Source organism: Talpa europaea (genome assembly GCF_964194135.1).
Source record: "Talpa europaea genome assembly, chromosome: 4".
Lineage (NCBI taxonomy): Eukaryota > Metazoa > Chordata > Mammalia > Eulipotyphla > Talpidae > Talpa > Talpa europaea.
Genome location: NC_140070.1, coordinates 71,332,901 through 71,357,585, shown reverse-complemented (window position 1 = coordinate 71,357,585; position 24,685 = coordinate 71,332,901). Strand labels below are relative to the sequence as shown.

At 36.8% G+C, this 24,685-nt stretch overlaps 1 protein-coding gene across 4 annotated transcripts; it reads right to left on the bottom strand.

Moving 5' to 3' along the window:
- Positions 1 to 839: 839 nt before the first annotated feature.
- SKIL (SKI like proto-oncogene) lies at positions 840 to 23,682 on the bottom strand (the record flags this gene model as incomplete). 4 transcript variants are annotated; one of them, XM_084231057.1, is made up of 7 exons in its annotated part: positions 840 to 998; positions 1,615 to 1,839; positions 3,089 to 3,327; positions 6,831 to 6,925; positions 8,781 to 8,878; positions 22,582 to 23,295; positions 23,548 to 23,682. In XM_084231057.1, 7 exons carry the CDS (start codon positions 23,680 to 23,682, stop codon positions 840 to 842), a joined length of 1,665 nt encoding a protein of 554 aa, XP_084087183.1. The 4 variants fall into 4 exon arrangements, with proteins under 4 accessions (XP_084087183.1, XP_084087182.1, XP_084087180.1 ...); XM_084231056.1 differs by having other exon boundaries at positions 8,781 to 8,872; positions 22,576 to 23,682; XM_084231054.1 differs by having other exon boundaries at positions 6,693 to 6,925; positions 22,582 to 23,682.
- Between the last annotated feature and the right edge of the window lie 1,003 nt (positions 23,683 to 24,685).

Genomic DNA, 24,685 nt, shown 5'->3' with positions numbered 1-24,685 from the left:
ATGGTATCAGTTTATCTCAAAACATTAATATTTTCACACTGCTATTAACAACATAAACAAAAGTCCAGAAATTATTACATTTCATTCCCTCCTCTGAAGTTGCATTAAAAAAAAAAATGTTCTAAATATAAGCACATTAAAACTGAAAAACAAATTCTAACTACTTCTGCATGTTAGCAGCAGTATATAATAAAGCATGTCATCTTTCCCCATTCTGCCTATGGATGTGCTATAACCTCATCACTGAAATGCCTCTTTTGACAAAATGTCTCCTAGGAAACAAAGAAGAAAATGAGTGAAAAATTCAACCTATAATCTGAACAAAATAAAAAGCAAATTTTGTATATATTAGTGACTATACTATCAATTTAAAAAGAAGACTGTGCTAATGAAAAAAAAAATGGAAATTTAACTCCTTGAGTGAATTTATATATTTGAAATACCCACCACTGTACCTAAAACTATTTGAAATATGAATAAAATTGACCACAAATATGAATAAAATTTCCATCACATAATGCAGCTTTTAAAAAGTATACAACTGTTGAATTTGCATTAGAAATATAGGCAGATTTTCTACTATTTGGAACCATACAGTATTGTTAACTAAGCAGGTTGGGGGGAAAATAAAAGTACAAACAAACATACATTTTCATTCATTTGGCAAATGTAAAAATTTATGTACTAATATATAATTTCTTCATTTCTTCTCTGATCTACAAGTGGGTAAAATGCCTAGTTATTTTCATGCAGATAAATTATTCAGAATTCAATTACCAAGGAAAATTTAAAAAAAAAAACATGTTAAGAATATACATTTGAATCTCTTGAAAAGTCTTCTATTCTTTAGCAGCCTTTGAGGATTTCAAAATTTGCAGCTTTAGCTCTTTTATCATCATCTCTAACTTCTGTCTTGCCTCCCGTTCCTGTCTGAGTTCATCTTGGAGTTCTTGCCTGTCAGCCTCAGCGTGGTCCAATCTCTGTCTCAATTCAGCCAACTGTGATTTAAAATATCCCATTAGTTTTCATTTACTTTGACTTTTTCATTTAATTTTTACCTCATGGCAAAGACTTCTTTTCAAATTCCTTTTTACAAATGAACTATTTCATGCATACTATAATCTCTTGAATATCAAATGTTATTATTAACCAGACATCTGGCATAACATTGAGGGAAAAACAAATCAATAGAAATGAGCACCTAAAGAGAGCACTTTCATTAAGCCCTGTACTTTAATATACCTCGTCACAGCCTCCCATTTTAGCTATTTGTTTATCTTTCTGAAGATGAGTGTGTCTAGTCATTTTTTGCTCCAGTGTTTCTGAACACCGTGGGCAACAGTTCATGTTTGTTAATTTGAAAGCTCACGAACTACATTAAAATAATCTAACATTAGATGTTTAGCTAGCTGCCAATTAACAATTTAGGCGAGTCAAGCACAGTTAAAAGTAAAAAGGCAATCAAAGATGATATAACATAAAGGTGCATTTTTAAAAAATTTGTTTTGAAGTCTAGCTTAGTAAGTGTGACAAAAGTAATTTCTCCAATAGAGAAACAACAGCTTCAATTTCCATGTTGAATGGGCAACATTAGACAAACTGAGTAATTCTTACCTGTGCTGCATATTCAGCCTCTTTGTCTTTTTCTAAATTTGAGTCACAGGTACATTTTTGCTTCATTACCTGCTCTAACTTTTTCTCTAGGTCTTTCTGTTCAACATAAATTTCTTCCATTCTTTGAGTGTGTTCGTTCTGCAAAGATTCAAGTTCTTTCTGTAAATTCTGCTGTTCTTCAGTGAGTTCCTTCATAGCTTTTGAACTACTCAACATTTCAACTTCCTGTAAAGAATCACAAAACAATTTCTACCTTTCCCCTATTATATTAGAAATGTCAATTCAGAAAATGCTCAACCTCACTTATTAAGAAAATGCACATCAAAACCACAACGAAGTATCATCTCACACCAGTGAAATGGCCTGTATCGAAAAGACCAGAAACAGTATGTGCTAGCAAGGTGCAGGGAAAGAGGAACTCTCATTTCTTGCTGATGGAATATAAATCAGTGCAGCCTCTATGGAAAACGGTATGGAGAGTCTTTTAAACTGTTAATACAGGGGCCTCCCTGGTGGTGCACAGGTTAAAGACAGTGCTGTCAAGCTATCGCCAGCCACTGCAGCACAAGTTGAATATGGGCTGGTTGGGGAACAGCTGGCCAGGGAGTAACCCATGTGGTACAGCAGACCTCTCCTGTCTGCCCACTGCTGCCCCTCAGCAGTGTACTTCAGTAGATTTGCCTGGCTCCCCACTCTCTCAGTGAATCCTTTTACCCCCCACCCCATACCTCTGCATAAATGCATAAATACATTGTCCAAAAAAAAAATTGTTAATATATAATACTTCTAGGTATTTAGCCAAATATGAAATCACTGATTCAAAAAGCTACGTACTCCTATGTTTATATCATATTCACAAATGCCAACACATGGAAACAATCTAAATGCCCATCAACAGATAACTGGATAAAAAGTTATGTTATATAAAATCCAATGGAATACTACTCAGCGAGTTTTAAAGATGAAATTTTGCTTTTGCAACAACATGAACAGAACCTGAAGTGGTTGTGCTAAGTGAAAAACATCAGACAGTAAAAGACAATTATTAATTCCTCATGTGGTATATAAATAAACAAAGCAAAACAGCTAGATGCTGAAAAATATGGTGGGAAGCAGAAGGAGGGGAAGGGATGTGGCAGGAAAGAGCAGGATCAACTTGATAGTGGGGATGGCAATGGAATGCTGGTGGTGGGTTTGGTGAGACATCTACATATATCAAGGTGTTGAAGCTGCTCTCACAAAATTTATGTAGTATTGTAAACTAATGGCTGCTCCCCTCAGCATTGTATTTCAGCAGACCTGCCTGTCCTTCTCCCCACTCTGTCTCTGGTGTATCCTCTCAACCCCCACACCTCTGGCCTATACCCCAATTATTGTGTGTATAAATAAATAAAATAAATCTTAAAAGAATACACAAAAGTTATCTTTTCATAATAGACTACATAATAGACTGAATAGTGGACAAAAATTTTACCATCTGAAGTTGTTGCTTCTTCTGTAAAATAGAATTCAGTTTTTCCTGTTGTTTTACATAAGTTCTCATTACTTCTTCCATGATTTTTCCCTTATCATCCTCACTGACATCTTTGACAAAAAGTGGAGATGAAGTTGCAGCATCACGGCCAATTCCCATCTTGCTTGTGTCTCTAACTAAGTTGCAAGTGAGTGATTCAGGTTTCTTTTTACCTGCGGAATTATTTGAGATCGATGGCTCTATGAGGCAAAAATGAAGTAACAAAGTATAAATATCACTTTGTTAAAAAGTCACTAGAACAAAACTATAAATTAAAACAATGACATTTATTTACAAATGAAATAAAATATGAATAAATTTAACAAAAGGAGTACAGCACTAGTACAATGAAAACTACAAAACATCACTGAAAAAAATTAAGACAGGTAAGTGGAAAAGCATCCAATGTTTACAAATTGGAAAACTTAATATTGTTAAGATGATATTATAAACTGAATGTTAGTAAACATCCCAAATTCCTATATTGAAATCCTAACCCCCAATGTAATGGTATTAGGAGGGAGGGCTTTTGGGAGGTATTTGTCATGAGCTCCCATGATGAAATGTATGTTCTTATAAAAGAGACCCAAGAGAGCTCTCTCACCCTTTCCAGCACATGAGGACACAGTGAGAGATGGCCATCTGTGAACAGGCCCTTGCCAGAGAAAATTGCTGGCACCTTGATCTTGGATTTCCTAGTCTCCAGAACTATGAGAAATAAATGTGTATGATATAAGCCACTTAGCCTACGATATTTTTGTTAGAGCAAACCAAATAGACGAAAATAAATGGTATTAATCCCCAGATGGATCTACTTTTTTCAATGCTAACTTCGCAGCAGAAATTGATAGGTTGACTCTAAAATTCACATAGAAATGCAAGGAAGCCAAAATAGTCAAAATAATCTTTAAAAAGATTGAAGTTGGAGGATACACAAGTCCCAATTTCAAAACTTATTACAAAGCTACAGAAATCAAGACTGTGACTAAGCTCTGAATCCAGAAAAAAAAAAAAAAATAGTGTATGGGTAACTGGTTTTCAACAAAGCTGCCAAGACATTTCAATCAGAAGAAAATAGTCTTTTCGACAAATAGTGTGGGGACAACTGTATATACAAAGAATAAGAACTGAACCTCATTTAACTCAAAATGGATCAAAAAACAAATGTAAGAATTCAAACTCTTAAATGTAAATCTTTGTGACCGTGACTTAGGCAATGGTTTCTTAAGCATGACACCTAAAGCAAGCAAGCAAAGAAAAGTCACTAAATTGACTTTCATCAAACTTTAAGACTTTTATGCTTCAGGGGCCTTGGTGCAGGGGCTAAAGTATCAGCACTATCAAGCTATCACCACCCATAGCAGCATGAGCTCAATCCTCAACCAAGGAGCTGACCCACATGGCACTGGCAGACTTCTCCTGTCTCACCAGCTGCTCTACTCAGCAGTGTATTTCAGTCAATCTGCCTGTTCTGTTCCCCACTCTGTCTCTGGTGAATCTTCTCACTCCCTGCACCTCTGGCCTACACCTCAGTTCTTGTATGCATAAATAAATAAAAATAAATCTATTTTCATGCTTCAATGGGCACAAATAAGAAAATGAAAAGACAACTGACAGAATGGCAGATTGTGTATCTAGTAACAGTCTCATGTTCAGACTATGTAAAGAACTCTCTTTACTCAATAGTAAGAGACAACCCACTTTTTAAAAGGCCAAGGGTCTGAAATAAATATTTCTCCAAAGAAGATTTGCAATGTCCCATAAAAACAAGACATTCAACATCATTATTCACTGGACAACTACAAATCAAAACCCGTTAGATAACATGTCACAACCACTAAGATGGCTATCATCAAAAGACAGACGATAGCAAGTGTTGACAAAGATGTACAGAAACTTCATAAGCTAGTGGTGGGAATGGAAATGTTGCAACTGCTTTTGAAAATAGCTGGCAGTCCCTCAAGATAGAAAACATAGAGTCACCATATAGGCCAGCAATTTCACACCTAAATATATTCCCAAGGGAAATACGTAAGTCCAAATTAAAAGCTATACATACGTATTCATACTACATTATTCATAATGGCCAAAAAGTAAATAATCCAAATATCCATCAACTTATGAACAAAATGTGGTATATCCAGCTACATAATAGAACATTAAGCCATAAAAAGGAAGTACCAATATATGCTACAGCATGAACTGCAAATACACTGTTAGATGAAAGAAACCAAATAATACAAAGTCACATACTATATGAATACTTTCAGATAAAATGTCCAGAACAGGCAAAACACATAAACACAGAAAATAGATTAGTGGTTGACTAGAGACTGAGGAAAGGGAGAATAGAGAGTAACTTCTAACGGAGAATAGGGTTTCTTTTGGGGGTGAGGAAAATGTTCTAGAATTAAACAGTTGCAGTCATTGTACAACTTATGAATTTATTAAAAACCACTGAACTGCAGGCCTTCCCTGGTGGCCTAGGGGTTAAGTCTCAGTGCTATCAACTCTGTGGCCTGAGTTCGATCCCTGGCCAGAGAGCTAACCCACATATGGCACAGCAGACCTCTCCTATCTTGCCCGCTGCTGCCCTTAGCAGTGTATTTCAATAAATCCGCCTGTTCTGATCCCTACTCTGCCTCTGGTGAATTCTCTCACTCCCCCATATTTCTGGCCTACACCCCAGTTCTTCTATAATATTAAAAAAAAAAAAACCACTGAACTGCAAATTTTAAAAGGATAAATATTATGGCACATAAATTATATCCACAATTTTTAAGTCTCTAGGATTAATTTGGAAAATAAAATATAATAAAACAGGCATAATGGCACATTTTACTAAGTGCTTACCATATCTAAATCCAAAGAAAACTGATCTTTAAAATCTCAAAATTAAAGTACAGAAAATCTCCAAAAAGTTAGTTACATAGAAAAAGTTAAATGACTAGAGAACTGTTTAACTGTTCTGAGGCAGCTGTCACACAGTCTAAGCTATATGCAAAGCTTTGCTGCTGTAAGGAGAGTAATATAGATAGCACTTGGGCAGACTCCTCTTGCTGGTCCACAGTATTTTAAAAGGCATGGTAACTAGGCAGCTTTTTTTTTAGATGTCCAGTGAGCATTATGCATTTATACCATCTGCCTCTCTTTTACCAATATGAATTTTCAGTCCTTGCTTATTTCATAACAAAGTATCCCTAATTTCTATACTTAACTACTGTCATATTTGTTAGCATTATTAAATGGTTTCTCAGTTCACAGCAGCAAATTAAGAAGAAAAATAAAGACCTACTAAAGAAATTGGAGGCAGGTACTTAAACAAAAATCTTTGCAGTGTGTAGCTATGCAGCCAATATATCAATCTTGTCAGTCTCCATGGCTATCACTATTCTAGAAAAGTATAGCAATTGAGGTTCAAAGTAATCACTCAGTTTTGAAAGGTGGCACTTTTCTGGTAAAATTATCAATTATCTAGAAATTTCTCTTAAACAGAAAGCCTCTGAAAATACTGAAAGACTTTATTAGATATCAGATTTTAAAAAGATAATGTGTGAATACTTACCTAAGCGGCTACATAATTCTCTACTTGTTTTTAAATCCATTTTCTCTTGTTCCTCAAGAGAAACATCTGGATAAGACACCGTTTTTTGATGTCTTCCACTACTGTGAGGTTTCTCTGACTGCCGTGGTACAGATCTACCTGCCTCTGTCTTTGTGACCTCTTTAGATTGGGCTGCAGCAGAAGTAAGTGACACATTCGGGGCAACCACCTTATCACACATGTATAAGTAGTAGCTATAAACAAAAAGAGGCAAAATAAGGCACATCATAAATTTAGGCAAAAAGAGAAATGTTTTTATCAAAATCGACAACATAACAATTCAGAAAATAAAAGTCATAGAAAAAAATTCTTGAAAAAGTCAGTAAGAGCAAAAGTATAAGGGATTTTTGTTATTTTACCAAAAGTAATTTCTAGGCACTAAAAAGATCCTTAGAGAAAAAAAATCACTCTCTTTCTTCAAAACCTCCCGACAATTAAAAGCATGAAAGCTGTTTATAGAACTGTTTAACAGCTCGAAGTAGATGAGGTTTATACCAGAAAGAAAATAGGCTAAATGGTGCTTTGGAGGACAGTTTCCTTGCCCACACCTCTCCAAAGACAAGGAATCCTTGCTCTTCATTATGGTGAGGTTTTTTGGCCCAGACTGCATGGCCATAGCCTGATTCACCATAGGCCCAGTGAGGAGTTCCCAGGGCCCTTCTTATAAATCAAGGAGAGAACAGACACTTTGAATGTTGCTCAGCTTTACGGTAATCCTTGTACAAGCCCCCCCAAAGCAATCATCCTAAAATACTTGAGTACTTCCTACTCGTGATAAAAGACTAATAATAAATTGTGCAAAACTAAGATTGAAGGAATAGCTACCAATTGTGCTCAAATCTCACCTAAAATTGTTCAGATTATCTAAGACTCATGGAATAAATTTGAACTATTTAAGTTCCCTATTACTAACTATATACTGCATAGTCCTTAGTTAGAAGATGAAACCATTTCACTGCTGCAACACTTCATCCATGAAAGTCTAATCTCTTTTATTTTCTTTCCATGAGATATTATTTACTAATCACATGAATTCTAAGAATGAAAACTCAGTATTTTGCTAAGAAAACTGACAGGTTTATTATTGCCCAAAGACTTACTTTAAATGCAACAGTAACAACTTTACAAATGTAAAAAGACTAAATATTCTTCATCAACATGCTAGGGAGGAATGTATATTTATGGCATCAAATAAAAATCTAGGACCCCATATATGGTTTATAATCTAAGGTATATTTTCATTGAAAATAGGAAAACTTGATTTTCAGGGATGTGGTTACTATGAAAGTCTAAATTTCAAAAATTTTCTTTTTAAGACAGCAAAGTTGCACACCAAACTTTTGAAGAGCTGGCTTAACTCTTGAAGAAAGAAAGGAAATTAAAGGAAAACTTTCATTGTTTTAGTGTGGAGCACAAAGGAGATGAGCTATTTCTAGAAAAATATAGAAATGCCATGAAAAGTTTTCTCAAATATTCAACACAATTTATGATTTCAGATTCTTTCTTTGATTCATTTCTGTATCAGAGTGCTTAACTACAAAGTTCTACTACAATTTCCTTATAGTACTAAATAGGAACAGAAGACATATTATTTTCCATCTACTTAATTAGAAATAATTTTCAGGGCCTCCCTGGTGGCGCAGCGGTTGAGCGCTGGGTTGCAAAGCTGCCCGCAGCCTCTGCAGTGCCAGTTCGATCCCCGGCTGCTCCCCAGCCACCAGAGGAGGGTCCCATATGGCGCGCAGACCTCTCCTGCCGCCCGCTGCTTCCCTCAGCAGTGTACTTCGGTCCTTCTGCCTGCTCTGCTCCCTGCTCTGGCTCTGGTGATTTCTCTCACCCTCCCGCACTTCTGACTGTACCCAGTGCTTGTATAAATAAATAAATAAATAAATCTTAAAAAAAAAAAAGAAAGAATTTTGAATTTTCAAAGATAATCTATGATTAACAAGTCTAAAACTAAGTAACAGACTCCCAAGGTAAAGAAAGAATAGTGCTTGACATATAGCTGTTGAATGAATCAACAAATGAATAAGCAAATATTCAACTCACCTGGGATGTAAAAATGAATGTGTCTGAGAAATATGGTCACCTTCCTGCTTTATAACAGGATACCATGACTGTAAGTCCATTCCTGATGGTGTATCAACCTACAGAAAAATGAAGAAGGGGAAGTTTACTGAAGGAAGATATAATGGTTAATTTTATGTTTAAACCTGATAGGGCAACAAGGTGCCTCTGGAGGTCCCTGAAAATTTAAGTTACATTACTTACATTGTAATGGGCAATCTTTCCTTAAGTAAGTACCATGTCTACTCACTTAAAATTCAAAGAGACTGCTACCGGGCCTCCCTGGTGGCGCAAGGGGTTAAGACACAACCTATGAAGCTATTCACAGCCACTGCAGCACAAGTTCGATCCCTGGCCAGGGAGCAACCCACACGGTGCAGCAGACCTCTCCTGTCTTGCCCGCTGCTCCACTCAGCAGTGTATTTCAATCTTCCTGTTCTGTTCCCTACTCTGTCTCTGGTAAATCTTCTCACAATACCTCAAATAGTATACAATAGTATACTTCTCAAATAGTATGCAACACCTATTTGCTATTTCTAACATGTCATTAAATACATGTAATATAATACATACTTATTAACTCTAACAAACACCTCATTCAATAGGCATCTTTATTGCCATTTCAGATTAGAAAACTGAAGTTCTGAAACTGAAAAAGAAAAAAAAACCTGGGCCTCCCTGGTGGCACAGCGATTTAGTGCTGGGCTGCGAGGTTGCCCGCAGCCTCTGCAGCGCCGGTTCGTTCCCCGGCCGACAGCGAGGGTCCCACAAAAAAAAAAAAAAAAAAAAAAACCAAACCTGTGATTTCCAAATTCCCCCATAATTTGATTGTCCTTATATTTTATCTACCCTTCTACATATTTCACATTTCAAATATTCCACTGAATTTTTGGGAAAAGAGTACCTTAAGATGACAGCTTAAGAGCCTCTGATAGAGGGGGCAAAGAGCTGACAGAAGGCATGATTGAGGTAAGCAACAAAGGTGAACGGCTAAACCCAGTAAAAGAAGGTAAAATGAACTGGCCATGAGATAAAGGGAGAATGAGACAAAAAGGAGAGCTAGATATTCTTCTAAGAGGCTCTCCTCACTTCTGCAACTAGGTAAGGAGAGTGGGGAATGACCTCATCCAATAACACAAACAACACTATTTGGGAACAGCCACAAAATAAAAAGAAGTGAGGAAAATTATTTTGCCTAATGTCCCAATACCGCAATTCAAAACCAAGCAACTAAGTGAAATGGAATGAAAAGAGATCTCCCAATGCTATAAAGTTGTGATGAAAGCAAAAGATTCATAAAGTGCCAATGGTTTGATTAGGGATATCCTAATAAAAAATGGAAGCCAATGAGGGTGACGAAACTCGGGAGGTCTAACAAGTAACCCAGTGCGTCCCAACAAAACTGGTGATAATGGAAAGGAAACAGATCTTGAAGCACACGATATACAATTTGGTCAATCACGAGATGATTTAAGGTGAATTAAAAGCCAAAAACAAAAATACAGTGACATACAGTGGAAAATCAACATTTTTGTTTAAAATTAATAGGCAAGAAAGGCCTCCCTAGTGGCGCAAGGGTTAAAATCTCAGCACTATCAAGCTATTGCCAGCCACTGGGGCATGAGTTCGATCCAGCAGCCAGGGAGCTAACCCACATGGCACAGCAGACTTCTTCTGTCTCACCTGCTGCTCCCTTCAGCAGTGTGTTTCAGTAGATCTGCCTGTTCTTCTCCCTTGATCTGCCTGATCTGCCTGTCTCTGGTGAATCCTCTCACCCCTTCCCACACCTCTGGCCTATACCCTAGTTCTTGTATGCATAAATAAATATAAAGAAAACTTAAAAAAAAAAAAAAAGACTAACACTACCACAAGACTACAGAGAAGAGAATAATATTTTAAATGGATTTAAGAGTTGAGTATTCAGTGAAGCCCCCTAGACTCTACATAGAGAAGTGTTTTTAAACTGCACAATCCTTACCAAATATTCTGAAGATGTTAAGACTCTCAGATAAACTCAACTGCTTACTTATAAAAACAATCAATCAATCACTTGTTTACATAGTTTCTCAGCCTACAGTTTAGTTCAACAAGTAAATAAGAAAGGGAACTGACTGCTAGCAACAGAAATACTAAATGATAGATGCTAGATGAAGGCTTACAGCCTAAAGAGAGAAAAGAATTACAAAATGAAAACAGAAAAACTGATTTAAAATGCAAGACAATCAAGGGCTTTAGTATAAGCCAGAGCAAATAATTTAACATATCTCAATTGTCTCCTACCCTTATCACAATATAGTAATGAATGTTAAGTCGTCTTGGGTCAACATAACATAGTTAAATTATTTTCTGTATTTACACCATATACAAATATACCACACTATACACTACTCAGGAAGACTGGAAACTATTTAAGACATTTTAGAATCCATGAGAAAGATAAAAGTCTTAAAAAACCCCAGTGCTTAAAAGTGTAGCTTCATTATCTAGAAAATTCACTTACAGAATTCCCTTTTCACCAAAACACTGTATATAATAAAAGAGGTGTTAATGAGAATGGGTAAGCTCATGCTAACAAATCAATGAAATATAAAATCTGCTGGAAATAAGAATTTCTTTTCTAAAAGTCATTTGTTAAACACATTATTCAGAAAATAAGGTACTGTGGTTTTATATCAGAAACAATTCTGGATATATTGTCCAATAAATTAAGTGATTCCACATTTTTATATTAAAATTACCAAAATCAATTTGCATATTTATGTTTTTCCTATTATGGGTATTTGGAATCTCAAACTTTCAGAATAGCAAATTCTAAACTTCTTTAGCCAAAGAAGGTTGACTTAAAATCTCAATTTTGATCATTAAGTTCATTTCAAAACTCCACGGTTTGATGTGTGTAAATTTTGCTTTGCTTCATAGTCCAAACTTAAGTGTATCTTTATTTCTGTGATGTCCTGTAAACTTTAGGTAACAACTTAAACACCTGCTGGCATACTCATATTTTTAAAAATCCATCCCTCTCTAAGTTACTGTCCTTTTATTTTTATCTCCTATCTTCACACCAACCCAGTGGACAGACTATGTTTCTGAAGAACCCTTCCTTAAAGGTTACCTAGTACAAAACCCAAATCAATGCCTGGAATTTTCCCTATTCAAAATCCCTAACAAATGGCAATCCATCCTCTGCTTGAACAGCAGCTGGAAGTCCAGGGCTGTCTTACTTACATTTCTATTTTCAGTACCTAGTACCAGGCCTGACTGATGCTAGAATCAATATTTTGATGAATTTTAAATGCCAGCTTAACTTATTAATTCCCAGGGTGCTTTTTCACAAGGTTACTCTGCTACCACAAAACTAACAGAATAGTCTCTTTCATAGTCGATAGCCTTATATTCTAAGATGCACCAAAGACTAGTCCCTGAGATGTATTTTTTGAGATCAGATCTACAAATAACATAAATGACGGGTAAATGCACAACACTAACTACTATAGAAAGGTGAGAGTTAATCTTACCTAATATGCTGTGGTAACATTTATAACAAATTATCTTAACTGCCTGTTAAAAACAGTTAAGAAAAGCACATATTATACAACAAAACACTCACAGGCATGCCAGATTTCTCGAGTCTGCATTTGTGTCAACATACAAATTAGGTCTTCAAAAAAAGAACAATATAATTAAATGGCACCGCAGTAATGCTACTACTCATCAGGAATAAAAATTAGATATGAAGATATGAGTACCTATTGCCTCTTATCATACCTTGTAATGTGGGAATAATTTATTCCCTTTGTATATTTAAACAAAATAGAGTTACACTATTTAGCAAAGGAGAGAAATAGATCATTTAGTAGCTTAACTTAGTGCTTTAACATTTTTTAAGTACTCTGATCACCCAACTACCCCACCATTATCTACCACAAAATGAGTAGATGGGGGGCCTCCATGGTGGTACAGGGGGCTGAGCGCAGCACTGTGAAGCTGTCTGCAGCCCCTACAGCATGAATTAGATCCCAGCCTGGGAGCTACCCACATGGCACAGCAGACCACTCCTGTCTCACCCGCTGCTCCCCTCAGCAGTGTACTTCGGTCTATCTGCCTGTTCTGTTCCCCGCTCTGTCTCTGGTGAATCCTCTCACCTCCCACACCTCTGGCCTGTACCCCAGTTCTTGTCATCATAAATAAATAAATCTTTTAAAAAAATGAATAGGGCCTCCCCTGGTGGCGCAGGCAGTTGAGTGCAGTGCTGTGAAGCTGTCCGCAGCCTCTGCAGCACCAGTTTGATCCCTGCCAGCGGGTGAGGGTCCCACATGGCACGGCAGACCTCTCCTGTCATGCCCGCTGCTCCCCTCAGCAGTGTATTTCATCAGTCTGCCTGTTCTGTTCCCCGCTGTCGCTAGTGAATCCTCTCACCCTCCTGCGCATCTGGCCTGTACCCTGGTTCTTGTATAAATAAATAAATCTTTTTTTTTAAAGATTTATTTATTTACTTATACAAGCACTGGGTACAGTCAGAGCGCGGGAGGGTAAGAGAATTCACCAGAGTCAGAGCGGAGAAGAGAACAGGCAGACTGAGGAAGTACACTGCTGAGGGAAGCAGCGGGCAGCAGGACAGGTCTGCGCGCCATGTGGGACCCTTGCCCAGCAGCTGGGGATTGAACCAGCACTGCAGAGGCTGCGGGCAGCTTTGCAACCCAGTGCTCAACCGCCGCGCCACCAGGGAGGTCCTATAAATAAATAAATCTTTAAAAAACAAAAAATGAATAGATGGCACCCTAATCTGAATTACCTAAGAAAAATCACAGATATACCTTTTCATTCCAAATTCTAAGCCATAAGACAACAAACAACACCTATGAATGCAAAATTTTGGCAATCCCAAAACATACAGCACAATTTATTTTAAATAAGTAAAAATTAGGAAATGTTTCATGAAAGTTTTTCTGTATTTCAACTTACTATGTTATATATACAACATGCTTTTATAATCAGATTTCCTAATAAAAGAAGCATTATATTTTGGTAATACAATGCTTACTAGTCTCACAGTGACAATTTAGAAGTTGATTTTATTTACAAAAAAAAAAAACAATAAGCATTTTTGTTATCACTTTCTAGATACAAAAGCAATTCAATCCACCCAGCGCTATTCATGTACAAATATTCCAGTTTGTACTCAAAAGTCAAAACTCTTTAAAATTCCTAGGCTTATCTTCAACAATAAAACTTTGCTTGTAAGTGGCACTGTTTCTTAATTACAATATTAGATTATATTATGATCTTTAAATCCTTGTGAGAAACACTGAACTGGAGTCAAAACAATGTTTCAAAATATTAGTGGAATTTCCAAAGTCTGCTCCAATCAGAATTAATTTTTTTAAATGTGGGGAAATTAATTTTTTAAACAATTTTAAAAGTGCTATAAAACATAAATATTAATTTCTACATTTTGGTATTCATAAGACAATAAGCACATAAAGGACTAGTGAGACTAGTAGATTTAACAGTCTATTCTAATGATATAAGAAATAAAACGGTGCATCTTAAATACACACTGATTTGTACAAGCCCAAAGTAAATCATTAGCAACCTAAGTACATGACTGAATATGTAGTTCTACTACAACTTCTTAGGTACATAAGTCTTTTTTACTGTGTATAACACTAAGACATTCAAGTAGTCAATAAATGATTTCAGAAGGACACAAGACACCCTCCCAAACAGCTGCCAACAGCTCTTACTGAAAGTAACTGAATCTCTCAGTAAAGGATCAGGTTTCCCCAATACTTCCAACATGTTGTGAATGAGTGTTTCAACAAGTGAAATAGGAATAGTGTTACAAGGTAGCAAATAGCTACTTAAGAGATTTTAAGGCTTCATTCATCTGGTGCCTCACTTCATTGTAATTACTAGAATTAGTCAACCTAATGGCAAAAACTGGAACTCTATGATCAAAACAGCTCCACCAAAAAAGACTGATCTTCAGGAGTTAGGGCAATGTCTGCTGTTCTCACTCACTGACCATCTCATAGAACCAATGTTAGATCTAAAATGGCTTAAAATGGGGCCTCCCTGGTGGCGCAGGGTGTTGAGCACAGCTCTGTGAGCTGTCCAGAGCCTCTGCAGAGCAGGTTCCATTCCCAGCTGGCCAGGGAGACACCCACATGGCACCGCAGACCTCTCCTGTCTCGCCCACTGCTCCCCTGAGCAGTGTTTTCAGTCCATCTGCCTGTTCTGCTCCCCACTCTGTCTCTGGTGAATCCTCTCACCCTCCTGAACCTCAGGCCTGTACCCAAGTTCTTGTAAACATAAATAATCTTTAAAATAAACAAACAAACAAACAAACAAACAAACAAATAAATAAAATGGCTTAAAATGTTTACAGGAAAAGCAAAGGCCTATTATCTTAAGTCCTTCACGGAAGCAAAGCCATGTGAAGTCAGTAGTATGTTAAAACTTCATTTATATTTTGAAGGAAAAGGAACTGATTAAAAATACTATTAATTCCCAGGACTATTCAAAATAAAAAAACTTTAAACTGGAATTCTGCAGTATAAAATCCATTCACTAACACAATTACTTGGAAATCTCCATAGTGTATACATATTTTCACTAAAATGTTTTAATCTGCTCAAATCTAAGGCTTTGCTAGTCTCTCCCATTTTGGCACAAATGGCTTTTAAAAATTATGTTTTTTTATTTTTTGACCTTCAAATAATTAACAGTATCAAAATGTAGATTAATTTTCCTATGTACAATACACTATGCCTTTTTTTAAAGATTTATTTATTTATGCATATAAGAACTGGGTTTTAGGTCAGAGGTTCAGTGGGTGAAAGGATTCACCAGAAACAGAGTGGGGAATAATACAGACAGACTGATCTACTGAAATGTACTGTGTGGGTCACCTCCCTGGCCAGAGATCGAACTCGTGCTGCAGTGGCTGCAGATAGCTTCACAGTGCTGTGCCTAACCCCTTGCGCCACCAGGGAGGCCGTGCCTTTTATTTTATTCTATTTCATTTTTTTTTAATTTTTTTTTTTAAGATTCATGTTTTTTTCTTAAATGCTGGTGACCCACTAAGTTGATTTCATGACCTTACTGGCCCTTCTCCACTGGAGGTCTCTAGAGAATTAAGCCCAAATGCCCCAAAACACTCATTGCATGCAGTGAATTAACCTCTCCAAGGCACTTTAGATGGTACTATATACACCATCCTTGGGAGAAGTGAGGAAACCATCATTCATATCATTTTCTACAGGGCTAATTCTTTTGTCATGGAACTCCCGATAAGAAAGGCTGCATGGGAGCCTCTGTGGTGGCGCAAGGGGTTAACCACCGCACTATGAAACAATTCGCAGCCTCTGCAGCACGAGTTTGATTCCCGGCCTGCTAGGGAGCAACCCACATGGCGCAGCAGACCTCTCCTGTCTCACCCACTGCTCCCCTCAGCAGTGTTATTTGTCAGTCTGCCTGTTCTGTTTCCCACTCTGTCTCTGGTGAATCCTCTCACTCTTCCCCTCCCCCGTATCTCTGACCTGTACCCAGCTCTTGTATGCATAAATAAATAAATATTTAAAAAAAAAAAAGGCTGCATGAATGACTAGTTGTAATTTGAAGGGAAAAAACACTGCACTAAAGTGAAGTGTCTTAAAATTCATTCTGAAGTATTATTTCAACAACTAGTCCTGTATTAATAACACTGTGTACTCCACAGATGCTTCTGCAGACTTACAAAGCATTACATATGTAAAAGGAACCAATCCCCATGGTAGTTATCATTCCATGAGGAAATTATGTTTTCTTCTTTACACTTTTTAAGTCCAATAGTTCTAGACAGCTTTTATAATCATACCAAAAAGAAAATTTTAATGGAATAAAAGCCTATTACTTTATCAAAATTGCCTTCACTAAGTTTCTTAAACTTGTATCCTTATCCCCATAAACAAAATATGTATTTTTATTTGAGAACTCAAAATAAATTCACTATCTTAAATAAAAACAAAATTCTCCTTTGCTTTAAAATTAAACCAGTTTTTCTCCTTAAAAGTCTCTGGTCGGGTCTCCCCAGTGGCACAGCGGTTGAGCGCTGGGTTGCGAAGCTGCCCGCAGTCTCTGCAGAGCCACTTTGATCCCCTGCTGCTCCCTGGCCACCGAAGGAGGGTCCCGCATGGCACGCAGACCTCTCCTGCCGCCCGCTGCTCCCCTCAGCAGTGTGCTTCGGTCTTTCTGCCTGCTCTGCTCCCTGCTCTGGCTCTGGTGAATTCTCTCACCCTCCCGCGCTTCTGACTGTACCCAGTGCTTGAATGAATGAATGAATGAATGAATGAATGAATGAATCTTAAAAAAAAAAAAAAGTCGCTGGTAACTGGGTCTCCCCAGTGGTGCAGGGGTTAAAGTCAGGGTTCTTAAGTTATCTCCAGCCACTTCAGCAAGAGTTTGATTCCAGGCCAGGGAGCTAACCCCATAAGACCCAACAGACCTCTCCTGTCTCACCTGCTCGCCTCAGCAGTGTATTTCAGTCAATCCGCCTGTTCTGCTCCCCATTCTGTCTCTGGTGAATCTTGTCACCTGCACCTCTGGTCTGTACCCCAGTTCTTGAATGCATAAATAAATAAAATAAATCTTACGGCCTCCACCTAGTCTTTACATACACATTTCTGTGACTCACTTTCTAAATCTGGAAATCATGAAGTCAAATGTTTTTTAAACTAATTTTATATCTTTCTTAGTTATTCCTCTTCCTGCCTAGCATAGTGCTATATTACTAGACTTAGATACAGAAGCAAGCCATACCTTAAAATATCTACTTTCTGCTTTTTGTAGCCTAAAAAAGTACTTAAATAATTTTATGTATGTGAACCACAATAGGCAAAAATTCTACAATGTGAATAAGACACAGTTTCAAGGCATTACTAAAGCTACTCCCAGTTAGTTCTACCTCTTGCACAAACTTAAGCTCAGGCTCCACAATCACTTTCCACTCCCAGAATTCTAAAGGGATTGAAATTAACCCAATTCTTGATTACTTCCTTGTTCTCCTAGTGTCATAAATAGTAATGTATGCACAGTTACAAAAAGGCAGTACTGACTGTCTACACAATGGCCCAGGCCTACTCTTTTTCTTTTTCTTCGTTGAAGTTTCTTTCTATCTTTTCTCAGACCAAAAGGATAAATGTCTGTGTTATCACAAGCCTTTCTGAAAATGTTAATATTTTTATATGTTTAAACAGTTTTTAATAGTAGATGTGAATGTAGACTATTTCCTAAACCATAAGGGGGCACTATTCCCAAAGTCATTCTAGATGTCATTTAAATATCCTCTTAATTCTTGTAACAAACCGTTTCCTACTTCTTGAATACTTCATTTTAATAAATAAATCAACATCCAACTAGTATAATCATTGTGTATCAGTAACTAAGGGAGATACATTTTAACCCAACACTAAGTTACCTTATTTGTCTTAGAACTATCTTGACAATTCTGAGTCAAGAGGATGTTTGGGGAAAGGAGAAATCCCCAAATACACATTAGTATTTCAATAGTTTGAAACACCATCTGATATTTCTAGACTCTTTCAAAATCCACCCTCTCATTTGATCAGTTATTTTATTTGACTGCTATCTGCAAAGTCTATGTTTAACATTATTTTTCAAAAAACTGCAAATATTCTAAAATAGTGTTTTTTCCAAAATGTATTTGGTTAAAAAGAAATTACAGAGTGCCTCTGGCATGCCCAGCACAAACAGAGGTTATGGGAAGATGGGAAAAAAGACATTCTTTAAACCTATGATTATTAACTTTAGAAATTCAGTCAAAAATATTCTTCGTAGTCTCTCACATGAACACATGTACTTCATTTGATTCTATTTCCACCTGATCAAAATTTAGGCTAGTTATAAAACACAAACTATGTTTGATGTATCAAATTAACAACAAATCTACCACAATTATAATTGGAACACATTTTATTCCATGACCCTTTTGTAATCACACACACTCTAATATATTTCCTGAGCCTCATTTAAGTTTGTACTGAAAAACACACTTCCTAAATAGAAGTATCATAAATAAATAAATAAATAAAAGCTTACAAGAAGGGAGAAAATTTTTGTACTCCAATGACCTGTGCAGAAATGATGACCTGAAGGGAAAATGCAAAACTAAAAGTAGTGAAATAAGGCCTCCCTGGTAGTGCAAGGGGTTAAGCACAGCACTGTGAAGCTACTTGCTGCCTCGGCAGCTTGAGTTCAATCCCTGGCCAGGGAGTTATCCACACAGCGCAGCACACCTCTCCTGTCTTGCCTGCTGCTCCCCTCAGCAGTGTATTTTAGTCATCTGCCTGTTCTGTTCCCCACTCTGTCTCTGGTGAATCCTCTCACCCCCACACCTCTGGCCTGTACCCCAGCTCTTGTATGCATAAATAAATAAATCTTAAAAAAAAAAAAAAGTAGTGAAACTTTTAAATGCTTTAAGAGGAAATTTCTTTAATTAATAGCTTTGTGATTTATTTGCATCATAATATACACAAGTTGTTATCCCTAAGCAGGGTAAAAACTGATTATTTTACCTACCAAAGAATAGTATAGTTTGAATGTTAGAAATCTAAATTATTAATTTTTAAGAAAGCATATACAACAATAAGGGCATACTCCCCCTTTAATTTAGGGAAGATTGTCAGTTTCATGCTCTAACAATAACCACCTATAATTTATCTTATTCACTGACTACAAATGGGCTTTTCTAATGTACTTGAAAATAAACTTAAACATCACCCTTCAAATTTTATTTGCAAATCATCAATTTGCTTAGCAAGCTTCTCTCCATTGATAGAAATGTAATATTCAACAATCTTACATTTAATTATTTGATCTCAAAACTAGATCAAATAATAGCCATTGAAGACTTTCTCCCATGTAAACATAGCTACTAAGTATGAGCATTAAATACATCGATTAACTATGTAGTTTGGTGATCATTGCTAACGTAATTTCCATTCTTAGAAATTATCAGTTGCTATATCTCAAACAACTGCCTATGAATTTCTTAATCTAAAAATAACACCTTGTCTACATAAACTATATAAACAACAAATTACATTACTATTCCCACTAAACATAAGAGGTTAATAATGTATTTAGCATATGCACTCATTTAAAAAAAAAAAACCTGCCTTGACTTTTTAAAATAAGCTTCCTCTGGGTCTCTTTAGTTGGCAATCAACTCACTGACTCACAGAAAATAATGAAAAATGTTCCCTAATCAAGAATTACATTCTTGCCTCCTTCGTAGTTAAATACCGATATACAAGTTAATTCAGTGTAAGAACTATTATACTAAAGTAAGTTGATGAGAAAAATTAACGGCTTTCAAAATTCAGTTTCTGCTAAGGAAAAGTAGTGAAAATTGCTAGACTTCAAGTCAAAAGGCCTGCATTCAACTCCTGATTCTACCTCCTACCAGTTATACAATCAACAGCATGTGATCCAGATGAAAAACCTTGTTCACAGACCTTCAAAAAAGTTATACCTCACAACGTTTTGGGTACCTTACATTTTTTAAATGTAAGTGGCACACACAATAAAATTACTCAAGTATGTAGTACATGCGAACCCAAAAATTGTCTGTTCTTAGATCTGACCACTGGAATTTTTCTTCCCTTAAGTTGTTTAAAATTCACATAAAATTGGATTACATGAGAAACACTGTAGAGACTATTGCCAAAAAATATGGAAAAATATCACATCTTCCTCAAATAAAACCTTTCTGATACAATAAAGAACTACATCAGATGAAGGATGGTTTCAGTATTAACCAAACCCAGCACATTCAGTTTCAGGTAAGCAGATACATCATCTTTTTTTAAAAAACTCTTTACCATGGCTTAAGGTAGCTTTTCTCACAAATGCAGAACAGGAACGTTATATAAAATAGTTTGTCCCTAAACCACAAAGTAGTTTGCTCTAAGATTAGAGCAAGCCTACCTGTAAGGGTAGAGCCCAAAGTAGCTTGAGGTAATGTATACTAAGTATCAAGGGAGATTCCACAGTTTGATTAATATATATAGATCTTCTCCAAGTACACACTTCAGCATGGAACGAGTGCATCTATATGCAAGTCCAGCAATCTGAATACTGACCTGCAATCAATCCTGCTTCAAAATCAGTTAATAACTGCCCCTGTACAATATAACCTACAACCGATCAATATGAACTTATCTAACAGCCACAGGCCAGGAGTTTCAAAAAAGAGCTGAACCTTTGGAAGCAGCAAATAGCAAACTACCCCAAATTACAGTCTCAGTTATCTTCATTGAACTTCAGAGCAAATCACTGTCTTAAAACTCAACGGTAACCAAGTTTCCCTCAAAACCTTAAAGGACATTCAATCTTAGACTCCAGCCCAAGCTCCAATGTTGCAGTAAATAACCTCCAGCCATTTAATTCACATCACTCATTTCTTAAGTGAAGTAAAGGGTAGAGATTATTTCAAGACTAAATACTTCTGGAAAAATTAGATTATCAAAATGAAAGATGGCCAGCTTTCCTTTGCACAAATCTAGTAAAATTATACATGTAAAAGTGCTGAAGAACAATGCTTGGAACATTTTGAACACGTAGCCTCGTAAATCAACTAGGAAAACATATTTACAAATCAGATCAACAAACTGAATATTTAAAAACTCAAATCTTATTATCCAGGAAGTCAAATTCTTAGACTGAAGATATTAGTTTAGCATACCAGATAAATCAGTAGGAGAAATATTACATTTAAGATCCCTTGGCTGGTAAGTTTTATATTAATATTTTAGTCTAAAATAATCTTTTCTTTACCCTTTCATAATTTTAAAAATGAGTCCTTTCTTCAAGAAAAGTACTTGGTTACTAGAATCACAAATTCTTCACATAAATCTATCTTTTTGGCTGCTTTTAGCTTTAATCAAGTCTTAATATCCAGGTATAGACACAATGCCAGAAATCCTACGTTTACCTTTGAAAACTGCTGTCTGGACCCCACCAGAATTGTTTTGGCCAGCTATTATACAACTTGCAAATGGAGAGAACATCAAAGTATAAATTATCCTGAGTCCTAGGAAACACCATATTTAGTCACCAAAGAGCAGGATGTGTGGCAAGAAGTCATGATTTGAGGGCCTCCCTGGTGGCACAAGGGGTTAAGTTTCAGCACTACGAAGCAATCCACAGCCACTGCAGCACAAGTTTGATTCCTGGCCAGGAGCTAACACACAAGGCACAACAGACCTCTCCTGTCTCACCCACTGCTCCCCTCAGCAGAGTATTTCAGTCAGTCCGCCTGTTCTGCTTCCCACTGTCTCTGGTGAATCCTCTAGCCTACACCCCAGCTCCTCTGGCCTATATCCCAGTGTTTGTATGCAAAATAAATTTGAGAAAGCAGCCCCAAATTCTCTATTCCATGGCTGGATAATTTTAGAAAAACCACATGATTTCTATTAGCCCCGTGGTCTTCATCTGTAGAATGGGAATAATGCCATTTTCTTCACTTGATTGTTTGGAAAATCAATGAGAAAACACACAGGAAAGCACTTTATAGGTGAAAATGTGTAATACAAACCTATCATATAGGTCACAGTGTTTTTCTGTCATTGCATGAGCATTAAGTTTCTTAACACACCAGCTAAGTTATATTCTAAATACATACTTCTGATTTCAAAGTAAAACACTATCTGATTTCAAAGTAACACACTATTATTAGTAAACACTATACAATATTCAAAAATGCTTTAAAGAATACACTTGCCTTGGATTGCGTTCTCTTCCCACTTCTCACACTAAATTTTTCCTTCATTTCTTCTAAAATTATCTTCAGTTTCTTTTCTTCAGGTGTCCCTAAGTATTTTTGGTTCACATGAAGATAGCAATGCCATTTGGCTGATTCAAAGCCCCAGTGGCAAGTCCTCTTGTCAGGTGATCTGTGAGAATGCATCACAAACGTCTGCGGCGCAAACATTCCACAGCACTCCAGACACTGAATACATGGAGCATCAGGTTGAACATAAAACTGGGGTGCAAACAGACCCTGACACTTGCCCAAGCATTCATGTTCCACTTCAAAGGCACTGCCAGTTTCCTTTAACTGGGCCAATGAGTTTTTAGCAGGAAGTATGCTACCATTTTGCGGGAAAGTGCGTGGCCGCAATAAAGCATTACAAAGTCTTTGTGCATCAGTTAACGTGATCAGTCCACAGGATGGGGCATTGAATGGAAGGATTCCCAGGACCTTTAAAATATGAAGTTGATCTGAAGTACACCTTGAACAGTAGATGTACAATTCATCACACACTGTATTTATTTGCTGAAGTGAAAATTCTCGGAGAACAGAATTTAAGACTTGGGGCAAACAGAGTCTCTTTTCTCCTCCAACCTGAAAACAAGAAATAGACTCCCCTTCCAACACAGTCTGGGTGAGCTCTGTGGAACTATCAGAAGGGATGAGCAGTGGGCCAGGAAGAACCTGAGGAGATGGAAGAGGCAGAAATACAGTAGGTGACATGCTTTCTTGGGAATACCGAGCTGAAAATGCTGCCGGTCCACCCAGAGAGCTCTGACTACTTAAGTGGAATTGTGCCAAAGTATGTTTCAAACTGGGATTTAAATGTAAAGGTTCAGGCACCGAGGCACAGGTTCGTTTGACATGTTCTCCATCAGTTTCCATTGGCACGTCTCCATAGTCATCCAAGTGTTCCTTCTTTACCGTTGGCATCTTGTTTATCATCATTTTTCCATTGACATGAATGTCTGTCATCATTTTCTTCGCTGGAGGGCCACCATCATCTTCCATCCCATCCAGTTTTTTATGTGAGCCCTGAACCAACGAAAAACTTGTCTGTAGATTTTCCATTGCTAATAAGTATTGTGTTAATAAGTCAGTCTGAGACTTGCATTGTTACTTAGTTGCTCTGAGAAAAGTAATATATACCAATACTTATGGTAACTTACTCTCTAGAAAATTTAAATTTCCAAAGAGTGCTCTATTCAGATATTGCAACTTTGTTTTGGTTCTGTTTATACTGTAGTATAATTTTGTTGCGAGTGCTGTAAAAAGTCTCCTTTTGTCTCTAATAATAAAGAATATAATTTTAAGATGCACACCTCTGTAGAATTCTACTTTTAATCCTGATAGATGTATTAAAATAGTTACCAACTGTCTCAATTCCAGATGTCCAGGTTCAAGGCAATGGTTTTGTTGTGGGCAAAACTTGCAAATAAGTAATTTATGCAATTACTTGTGGCACAAAACCTAGACACAAACATAAGTCAAAATGCTGCACCCAAATTTAATTTTTGGCACCAAGGACACCAAAAGAGGGGGAGAAAGTGTCTTCTCTAAAAATGATGATCTGATGGTCTGTGTTGACAAACTGAAGACTTATAAACAAATCTTCACTACAGTAAGAGCCTCTGACTTCACTTGAATTTCCACAATTAAAAAATGATAAAGAAAAATTGCCCAGTTATCTTCAAGGATTACTGTTCATTCTTCTTTTAATTAATCTGGAAAAGAAAGGGGGTGGGGGAGAAAGTTACATTTGAATTTGCTCCAGAGGCCAAAGGGTCACTTTGAAACCAGTTTCTTAATCTTAAACTGAGTTCACTTTACCAAAGGTGACATTAGAATTATTTCTTTAAATCTAACACCAGTTCACTAGAAGAACCTTCATTTAAATAGGAAAACAATTTGGAGAATAGGGAAAGGAAGCAATACTATCCCTCAAAAGGAAAAGGCTACTCCAACTGAGTATAGGAAGAACCTTAAACAGATCATCTCACCCAAACTCAGAACCAGAGGCTTAGGCCATTTTAGCTGAATTCATTACTTCATCTACTTTAAAAAAAAAAAAAAA